The following is a 10,575-nucleotide window of genomic DNA, read 5'->3' on the forward strand; positions in this document are numbered from 1 at the left end:
GAATCGGTTCTGGGAGCTCGTAACAGTGTCTAAAGCTGGTGGTAGCCGCTTCTCACAGCTACTTTGGCTCCAGAGAATTTAGCCACTCCCATGCAATCTAACATGATACACCCGACTCATAATTCCTGCCAACATCTGGGCCAATCTGCGGTTAAGAGGCTTTCAGTATACCTCAATGGGACATTCTCAGCAAACTCTTCGTGGAGCGCCGGAGAAAAAATCAATTCAGGTTTCCCCCCTGACCACCATGTTCCCTCGAGTTCTGTTCCCAGCATGTCGCTCGTCTCCTCCTGCTCCTGTCCTATTCTCCTGCCAGTCCTTCGCGGTTGCGCTCGTCCATGAAAGCACTCCCCGTCTCAGTTCCTCAGTTCAGGTTCTCTCCTCGCTGCTTGCTGGGCCATCTTGAACATGGCGCCTCGCTCTCAACCCGTCCGACCTGATGATAAAGATAGTCCGAGCAAGAGTGATGCCAGCGCCGTGCTGGATTCGATCTTTTGGGACAGCGGATATGAAAGTGGCTCCTACAGCAACCCCAGTGAGGATGAAGATGACAGTGACAATTCCGACGACGATGCCTTTGATGAGGGCCAGCTCCCTCCTGAACACTACCTCGCCCAAGCAAAGAGTCTGGATGTCTCTCAGCTTCGATAGAAACGGTACAGTGAACAGACTGAGGAAAAACTTGAGGAGACCCGCATGTACTGGAAGAGGTAGATAACCCTCCCCACCTCCCATACAAGCTGAAGGCTTACAGGCGGCCCTGTGACAGGCATTGTCGGTACATTGGCGTTGACCCAGTGAAGCATTGGCGATGGATCTCAGACTCAGATGAGACAGTTTGTTTCCTCTACGCATTCTTCAGCTGGCGGTGCGACATCCGTCGTGGCAAGAATGGTCGACACTGCCCAGGCATCCAGTACAAGAGCTCACTCGAGACCTTTTGGAAGTCGTGGCATATGGTTCTCAAACAGGAGACCAACTCAGGACTGAGCAAAGCTACAATTGTCAAGATAGATGATGTAGGTGACCAATTGTCAATATACTCTAGCTTAGAAGTAAAGAAACAGCCCCTGATTGCCTCCAGGTTATTGCCCTTGTGGCTGAACAGAAAGGCCTCGAGCTCATCCGGAAACCAAAGAAGAACATGTATATTGAAGATGTGGCTGAGTTCGCACGTGTTCTCCTAACCACCACTGAGATGACATTCATCTGCGGCTGGCAACGCATTCAAATGCTTTTCTTCGTGCAGCTTGCGGCCATCACTGCCAGCCGCCCAGGGGCGCTCCTCCACCTTCGCTATCGGGACATAATGTTATCGCTGATCCGAGATCCGGAGGGCGGGCGCCCTCGATTATTCATATTCTTAAAGCCGGACTTTACAAAGAGGTTCCTAGGGAAGAAGGCTCCGTAGGTGTCCCTGATTTATTGCTCCTAAGCATTGACTGACCGAATTGGGTAGGAACGAGTTTAAGATTCCGGAAATCATTTTCGATCCCACTCTGATTCTCAGTCCGCATGTCTGTCTGCTCAGTATGCTCTTTCACATTGACGGCTTCAAGAAAATTTCAACAACTGGACCAGTGCTGGATTCTGCGGAAAAACTGTACAGTCTCACAGTGCTGGAGGGCAAGGGACAGCAGGGGTTGCGATTAAAAGATGAATTGCTGGATAAGTTTGTGTTTTGCCAGGTGGAGCGGACACCTACTGGATTTCAAATTAACCTGGAGAAGCGACTGTTAGCATCCACTGTCATCCCGGATGCGCCGATGTGGTGAGATCACAGGCTTTGAGGAGATCGCCCACCCGTACAATCTTCGATATGCTGGGGCCAAGGCCTTCAACAGCAGTGGTAAGTATCCCCTAGTCTCTCTCATCTCAGGCTAGCCGGATAACTAACCCAATCAGCAGAAGAGGTCACGGATGCTCTACAGAATGTCATACTCCAGCACTCAGATATCCGTACCTTCGTCCGACATTATGAGGTGGATGTTGATGTTGATGTACAGGGCATCGTCCGTAAAACAGGTTCCCAAACACCATTGGTTCGATTTGCTTGTTCAATGAGCGCATCTATTGACCCGAATCGACCGTATAAGCTCTCCGCAGAAGAATCTCGGTCCATCAATCTCCTCCCAGAGGTTCTCGCGCGGCAAGATACAGTCAATAAGCGCAAGCAGGAGTGGGAAGATTGCAAAGCCAGGCTAGAACGTGCCAATACAGCATTTCAAGCCCATTTTGGCCATCTTAACAAAGAAGAGCTTTCCAAGAACCATTCCCAACTACTGGGGAAGCTGGAAAATCTCCAGGATCGGACAATGGACGCTAAACATAAGTACAACAGAGCAGTCCGCGAACTGCGTAATGAGAAGCAACGACAGCGGAACCGACTCATCCGAGCAAATCTGAAGCGCTATCGAGATGAGCAGCCTGTGATTGACGTTGAACGGCAGCTGGCCGGGAAGCTAGTGGATACCAAGGTCATGGAAACACTGGAGCACAAGAGCTTCATGCCTCCAGAGCATCTGATCATGGTTGATGCCATCCTGTCCATGCCAGGCGCCACCGTTGAAGCAGAGTATCAGCGCCGGATCAACGCGATCAACGCAATGGCCGCATTCTGCCGCATTGAAGAGGGACGGCCAACACTCCGACCAACCCCATCCCGCCGCCGGGCCGTACCTGATGGCGATGACCCTTGCCCTCCCGCCAAACGGCAACGGCGCTCAGTGGAGGATGACACTGAGATTCTTCTACGCCAAGCGATGGAAGCTGTCGGATCAAGTCTCAAGGCGACCGGCCACAGGTCTGCTTTCTCTGTGTTGGAAACCCCAATCTGTCGCTGAAGGGCCGGATTGCAAAATACGCAACACCTGGTTCGCTTACAAGGCACTTCCTGCGGAAACATGTGAACCCTCCCTGGCCAGCCAAAGGGGTTGAATGTAATGTTTGTGAGCGGGAGGTGCTACAGGAGAAATCTGATCTTTTGAGTCACGCAGAGGTCGCCCATGGAACAGTTGTACGGGGAGGTGCTTGCATTGCAAGTTGCCGTAGCGCAGCTGTATGATCATAATACCGGAGTAGATTTTAGATGGAAACTCTGATCATTGAATTTTTCTAGAAAGTGAGAACCCTTGAACAAGAATACTATTGCGGCAGAATGCCCCTCCCCTCTCAAAAAAAAGAAAGGCTGGTATGCAACAAACAATGGGCCTGATCTCTGGGTTGCGGAGGATGCTGGAAAATCGGGTGCCTTTGTTCTGTGTACACTAGTCTCTTTGTAGTCTAGCTTATTACACCCACCTGGCTGTGAGGCTGAGATTGCTGAGCACTGCCACCTCACTGAACTGCAAGGCAAGAGGGGGAAGCCAACAAAGCATGGGTGGTCAGTCTTGGCACTCACCCTGGGCTTGATGCTCTTTTTTGCGCATGAAAGTTGTGAGACTCAGCCGCCTTGGCTGCCTGGGCAGAGAGGTATATAAAGCGCAGCTTCACCCATCAGATTGTCCAACCCAAATATCTGCATCTCATTTCACCCCTCATGATGCATCTTGCCAGAGCTACTCCCAGCCTAATCGGATGTCCGATCGAGATTCGAGTTCTGATACTTGGTCAACTGAGCGATCTTGGGACACTATTGTCAGCCATCGAAACCTGTCAATCCCTCCGCGATACTTATAAGAGTGACGAGCTTCGGATTCTGAGATCTATCTTTCAAAGAAAATTCTCCATCCCAGCACACTTGTATGGAGGGTTATTGCAAGATCTGGCTACTTTAGTGCGTTGAGAAGTTGCGAACAGGATCTGCGTTCGTTCAATATTTGAAGACTGCTGGAAGGAGTTCAAGAAAAAACATCTGGAGGAACTTCTGATCCCCGTGGGAAGAGCATTGGCCTGGTCATACGTTCTGAATGCACAGGTGGATGATGCCATCAAACTTCTTTCAAAAATCATGGCAAACGATGCTCCCTTTGAGTGGTGGAGGCCAGCGAAGGGCACGATTTCTGAGTTCAACAAAAAGGGGAGGGAGATTCGTCCAACACTATACCCTATAGGAAGTTTGCTTGTGCAGTTAAGATATGAGAAAGGTGACCGGAACCCATGGTACGAGTTTGTGGTGACACAGCTTGAGCCTGCTTACGACAACCTTCCCACCGCCGTCATTGAGGGGATGAAAATTTACGATCCTGAGCCCTTTAACGACCCATCAGGGGCTTGCCGAGATTGCGGCTTCCGTTTTTCCATGTCGGGAGAAGAACTCTTTCCAGGTTCTGTCGTTATGGGCATGAATCGAGAGGAGCCTTGTGCCAGAACTGGTGTGGTATCCGACAGTGACGACTTTCTGTTTATCAGACTTGTCTCTGCTCGATGTATGCGGCGTTGTGCCCCTTTGGATACTTGTATTAGGACATATTAGATATGGGGTGACAAGTGTTTCTTACTGGATCTGCGCATAAGCAACTCGAGGATACTGCGAAGCCTCGTCAGCATCATCATCATTATGGGATTACCTCGTGAGCCCTACCTTCTTTTCAATGCTCCCACTCGCAATGTTGACTGTCTTCATGAACTCGGGTCCTGCCTCTAAGCCGAGTGTCTCGAGGGAGATCCCTTTGTACACCATTTGCAAGGCCTTGGCAGGGGTAAACATCGTTTTGAAGGCGTGTTAGGTTTGGTTGGGGGAAGAGGAGCAGAAACGTTATGTTACTTCAAAAGATTGTGGATAGAACAAACAGATTGTTGGTCATGATGTTGGGGAAAGAAAAAAGGATTGTAGAGAAAAGTTGGTGCTTTTTTTCCCCCATTTGACAGCAGACGGCACCAGGGGGCGGCTATTCTTGTCCACTGAATGGCCCTTCAGTTGTTTCAGCATGTGCATCACACAGAATCTGAACAACCTTTCATTGGAGAAGAGAAACTGGATATATTTGGGGTATCATGCTGTTGCCACTCAGTGCTTCCATTTCTGGAGCTTTGCATTTAGGCAGACATTCAAACACTTTCCATTGGCACCAAGAAGCTGGAGAGCGCCTAAATTTGGATATGCTGTTGGAGGCCGGCGCGTAGATTGCGGGGGATACTAGGAGTATGCAGCTTGTGTTTCAAGAACCTCAAGTTTCTGTTGGTGAGAAGTTCATGCAGAGCCAACGCTGCGAGGCAGAGGGCTTGATTCGAAAAGCTTTTCATTGGTCGCGAGGAAAGAAGCAACAAGGGGTTTTGGTTGAGAGGTCAAGGGGTGGAAAGAGGTGTGGGGATTGATCGTGCTAGGCCGGATTAGGGAGGGGACTTGGCACATGCCAAGGCTGACCTCCAACGCTCAGTGGAAAGTTTTACCATTGGCTGACAACTAGCCTCTTGCCAAGTACCTAGCCTACGCTCCCCCAACCCGACCTCCTCCAAACCACACCTACACGTTCTTTGTAGCCGCCCATCACCTTACGGCGTACTTTGGCCCAACCCTTATTTGGCTACAATTATGTGTGGAAGCTCTTTTCGTCTACCTGCTAGTATTATTACTTCCCGGCTCCTCGCATTCCCAAACACCCGTCGTGTCTCGCTGCCCATTTCCCTGCTCCACTTTTGGCCAGCGGCAGTCAGGACCATGGCTTCGACCTCTCACTCACCTCCACGCAGATTCCCTTCGTCGGGGTTTGTGGCTCTCGACCCAAAGCTGAAGGTAGAAGAGGAGGAACTACCCTCCTATGTGCCAGGAGATTTTTACCCAGTTACGATTGGTGAGGTCTTCGTGGAGAGATACCAAGTAGTAGCTAAACTTGGCTTTGGTATGTCATCCACAGTTTGGCTTTGTCGGGACCTTGTGTTAGTATTTCCCAAAATATGCGCGCGTACTGCGACTTCAAGATGACTGACTTTCCTGTCAGGGATCATCGATATCTATCTCTCAAAGTATGCACCTCACACAACCGGCAAAATAATGAGATTGCCATTTGCAACCATCTCAAGGCAAGCAACATCGAGCATCCCGGAACACCATTTGTTCGCATGATACTTGATTCTTTCAACATCATGGGCCCAACTGGGAATCAACACCAGTGCTTGCTTTACCAACCTCTTGGGATGAGCTACACAGAATTTCTTGACTTGTTTCCCGACAAGCAGATGCCTGAGGCCCTGATTCAGAGGAGCATGCAGTTGATACTCTTGGGGCTAGACTACTTACATAAAGCCAAGGTTGTCCACACGGGTATGTTTTCCTTATCTGGTACATACAATGCAAGCTTGGGACCCAAGTACTGAGGTTTCTAGATATATCTGCAAATAACTTTCTCCAAGGGATCACCGACCTTACAGCCCTTTCTGAAATTGAAGATGGTGAGGCCAACCAGCCAACTGCTAGAAAGGTTCTTGATGACCGCACGATCTATGTCTCGCGACCCATGCCGATAAACACGGGATTACCTGTTCTCTGCGACTTCGGTGAAGCACGCATCGGTGACAAGCACAAGGGCGATATCATGCCAGGGATTTACAGGGCTCCGGAGGTTATCCTGGATATGGAGTGGGATTCTAAAGTGGATATTTGGGCAGTCGGCCTCACAGTAAGGGGATTATCTCTACCAAATATTCGTGAAGTGCGACTAATTTTGTTGTTCAAGACCTGGGATCTTCTTGAAACAGGAAACCTTTTTTTCGCAAGAAAAGATGGCCTACTTAATGATGAACAGCACCTAGCCGAAATGGTGTCACTTCTTGGGCCCCCGCCTCTCGAGTTCATAAGACGAAGCGACAGGTGTCTTCAGTACTGGGATGAAAACGGTACGATTATAACCCAGCAATTGCAAACTACCTTGCAAGCTAACAAGTGTTGTCCGTAGCAAACTGGAAAGGATCTATTCCTATCCCGGAGCAATCTTTTGAGATACGCGAGCGGAGCCTGGAAGGGGATGTCCGTACTATGTTCTTGCATTTCCTGCGATCGGCGCTCGCATGGTTACCTGAAGAGAGGCTTCTAGCTGAAGATCTAGCACGGCACGCATTTCTTATGCAGCCCCTACTGGCTGCAGGTGGTCCGAAACAGCACTCTTAATGATCTGCTTCGATAATTAGGTTGTTAGGTGTGTGGTTCATACACACTCCTTGTCATCCGTACAGCATTTTATGGAGAACCAATGGCAAGCAGCAGCAGGACGGAAACAGACATTTTGCCGCCGGTTGGCCATCGAAGAACGCCTTCACGACTTAGACTCGCCCTTGAGAAGAATCTACCAGGGAGGTCTAAGCTGCCTGGTTGTTTGGACATTGCTGCTACTCCACTCTATCAGATTCCCCGCTCCTATCTGCAGACTAAGTACGTGGTAGACTGGAATACATTCTCAGAATGAAGAATGAAAGTGAGATTTCAGTGTAGATCCCGAAAGAAATAAAGTAGTGACAGTGGCATTTTGAGCAAAATGTAAACTTTCAGTGATGTGAAACGTCATTGCCTCCTCTGAGACCTACGTTGCACAGGCATGTGTGACCTTGGGTAGACTCCCTTGTACAAAACCAGTATCGTCCTGCCAGTCTTCACCATTCTGGCAGCTCGTGCGGCTGATGCCCCCAGGGTCAAGATCCATGCAAATCTTTGGGTTGTCTTTGAGACAGCCTGTTCCCGGTTCACATTGAGATTTGGAGCTGATCTACTTGATCAAATGCCTATTTCTGAACCTGTTGTTGTGAGCTTCCTTCAAATTGGAGTCGGAAACCGAAAGCCCGAGTAATAAACTTTGCTTTTGAGTTTGCATCTGCTCCAGTTTACACCGGACCGGCCCGCGAACGGACCCATAAACTCAAGAGGAGCCCCAGGATGTCCCATACCTCCGATTGCGCTGAAGAGGCCCTGGACAACTTCCCATCTTCTTTCGCATACTGCAAAAATAGGGTCGCCTCTCTAGTCTTTCAGTATTTCAGATATGTCGCGCGCTGTAACTGGCGAGTGAGGGGCTCGAATCGGCAACCTTCCCCAATAAACTCAGGAGCCGGATGCTCTCATCATGGTCAGCATCAGACTGAATACCCAGAAAATTTTTGAGGTGCTTGTGGACCCTTTTCGCGCTTTCGATGGTCCCCCTGTTGAAGTTCTGAAAGAAGCTGCAGCAGCTGCTTCCCATTCAACTCCAGGACATTGCTTCCAGTGTGCAATCCCTTTACCCACACTGCTGTTCTCACTGACGGTGAAATCAACGTGAAGCACTGTTTTGTTAGGCGCCTTGTCTTCTGTCCAAAGGCTGTCCAAGCTGCGTACGGTCTTAATCCAGCTAAGTCATCACTTTCATATCCTGGATAACCCCAATATCCAGGCTGTGGTGCATAGTGGTTAATTGTCTCCCACTTCTGTACAGAGCGACGACGGCCGATACCTTTCAACTCAGCAGGGGGCTGAGGGCTTTTCCAAGCCCTGGGCTGCGTGCCGCGTCTTCATCCCAGACTCTTGGAGTTTGGCGCCATATTCCACGGAGCATTTGATGTTTGGATGTTTGTTGCGTGGGCGCACCTGTCAGGAGTAGCAACATCGTGGGAGGTCTCAGGGATAGGAGTGAGCTCTGGAGGAAAAGAAGGTGTGTTAGCAGGCTCAATAACAGAAGGAACGGGCAAGGACTCAGTAGGTGAAGGTGAGATGCTAGGCAGCCTAAGCTGCAGACCACTGCGGACCGCTATTTGATGCTAGCTGCGGTAGCAATCTGGGCACGGGCCGCGCCGCGAAGAAGCGAACTCGACTCAAACTTCCCCACCCTGTACCCGTCCATTTCCTGGAGTCATGGCCTTGCCGTCTGCCAGATAACAACAGCAAGTGCTCCCTGTCCTTTTATCTCCTCCACCTCCTGTCTTATTGCCACTGTTTATCTCGCCTTGTTCATTCTGAGCGCATCCACATCAGCGCAGTCGCGGGCCGTGATATTTATCGGAATGGGTAATTTTCCTCCCCCTTCCCCTCAAAACTTCTTCTAATGTCGACTGTAGAATACAGAGTGCACAGATTCAGAGTTGATCCACAAGCTTCCTCCAACCCCGATTTATACCGCAATTTGTGCAAAGCAATTGAGAGTCTCTATATACGTGTTACTGTTATGGAAGAGATAATTGAAAGTCTTGATGGAAAATGCTTTTTGGATAGGGCATTCGGCGGATCCATTTGCAGTCTGAAAGATATTAAGGCTTCCCTCCAGCGACAATCAGCCCCATCGATTGCGCCTGGATGTCCTGCGCCAGGCTGTCAAAAAGATGTGGATGCGAATGGCCTGTTAAGGCATATTAGGACGTCATGGAATCACAGCCATCAATTCCACCGACATATACTTGACCAAAGGTACTGTTTTCAGTGCGGGAGACAGTTTCTGACGGCTAGAGACCTTGGAAGACATGAGCAGGCAGATCATGGCGAGCTGCATGCTTCTAGGATTGATGTCTTCAGTTGGTCTAGTGGAGGAATCCCATGTAAGTACTTATTGCGGACTAATACAGGTGTGAACTAACTATGACAGTTACTCGTCTAGATGAAGAAGGCACTCAGGACTCGGAACAAGGGACCAGTCATTGCGCAGCAGATGCTAGATGTTCCACAACGCACGATATCCTCTCGCCTCCTCTTGCTCGAAGAAAACGACAGAGACAGAAGCCTAAAGGAGCGACATCTAGTCGCAAAAAGAGGGCGGAACCTAGTATTCCAAATTCAACGCAGCCCACATGCTCGCCGCCTCATATTGCTGGGGCGAATCGGTCTGGAACAGACTCTGGCAGCATAAATCACTCTCAGACTCTTTCAAGCGTCGATGATAATCTAGGCCATGTGGATTTCAATCTGGACCAATCTTTTCTATCAAGCTGGCTATACGCAGATACTTCTTCTGTCTTTGAGTAGGCACCCGAATCAGCCCATTCAGGTTTTCCTCACGACCTTTCTTTACACCTTGAGAGTACGCACGGCTGGACTTCAAATATTTAATACCTTGGAATCCTAATTGAAATGTATGCTAGTTCTACCTTTTTATTAACATCTTGTCAAATAATCGCCCTTGCATGCTCTTCAGTCTGCTTTTCCAACACCCTCACTTCCCCCTAACAAAGCTCTAGGCATGAAAGTGTGCTTTACCAAGCAATATTTTTCGACCGATAATTTACAATGAAAAGGTCTCTACGGTCTCTAGGCTGTGGGAATTGCTGTGGTAGCCAGGCATTGCAAATTATTCTGAAAGCCGTTAATCACCAGTATGATCAAATCAAGGGGATTCACATACAAGTCGCCGCCGCTTGCTTTAACGAGTTCAGTTTCACCGATCATTCTAGTTCGAAGCCCTTTGTCATATTCCCATTCCCACCTATCCTCTTCACCGCCAAAAAGGTGATAACAGATGACAGCTCCAATTTTCGTTGGCGCTGTGAGTTTTGCTAACTCCTCCCAATGAGGCGAACGCTCAATCCGCGTATCCTCAAGTCTATAGGCAGGAACATAGGCCGGACGGCTCGGTTCAAAGCTGCCATGCGCTTCAGACAGGATGCAATGGACGTACTATGACTGTTAGTCAACTTCATAAAAGATAAATGTAGAAACTCTCACCTTGTTGTCCCTGGCTCTTCAAG

The 10,575-nt window shown here is 49.3% G+C and overlaps 3 protein-coding genes across 3 annotated transcripts; all 3 read left to right on the forward strand.

The window, feature by feature from the left end:
* Window positions 1-247: 247 nt before the first annotated feature.
* On the forward strand, window positions 248-2,843 carry HCAG_08497 (conserved hypothetical protein; the record flags this gene model as incomplete). Its single annotated transcript, XM_001536665.1, has 7 exons — window positions 248-373; window positions 652-710; window positions 770-1,019; window positions 1,085-1,407; window positions 1,460-1,688; window positions 1,741-1,849; window positions 1,909-2,843. 7 exons carry the CDS (start codon window positions 248-250, stop codon window positions 2,841-2,843), a joined length of 2,031 nt encoding a protein of 676 aa, XP_001536715.1.
* Window positions 2,844-3,949: 1,106 nt separating this feature from the next.
* HCAG_08498 (predicted protein) lies at window positions 3,950-4,667 on the forward strand (the record flags this gene model as incomplete). The annotated part of the gene is made up of 2 exons (XM_001536666.1): window positions 3,950-4,367; window positions 4,456-4,667. 2 exons carry the CDS (start codon window positions 3,950-3,952, stop codon window positions 4,665-4,667), a joined length of 630 nt encoding a protein of 209 aa, XP_001536716.1.
* A 932-nt stretch (window positions 4,668-5,599) lies between these two features.
* HCAG_08499 (predicted protein) lies at window positions 5,600-7,045 on the forward strand (the record flags this gene model as incomplete). Its single annotated transcript, XM_001536667.1, has 5 exons — window positions 5,600-5,780; window positions 5,906-6,202; window positions 6,310-6,557; window positions 6,615-6,774; window positions 6,834-7,045. The coding sequence occupies 5 exons, from the start codon at window positions 5,600-5,602 to the stop codon at window positions 7,043-7,045; spliced, it is 1,098 nt and encodes a 365-aa protein (XP_001536717.1).
* Between the last annotated feature and the right edge of the window lie 3,530 nt (window positions 7,046-10,575).

This window comes from Histoplasma capsulatum, genomic scaffold (genome assembly GCF_000149585.1).
Source record: "Histoplasma capsulatum NAm1 scaffold_11 genomic scaffold, whole genome shotgun sequence".
NCBI lineage: Eukaryota > Fungi > Ascomycota > Eurotiomycetes > Onygenales > Ajellomycetaceae > Histoplasma > Histoplasma mississippiense.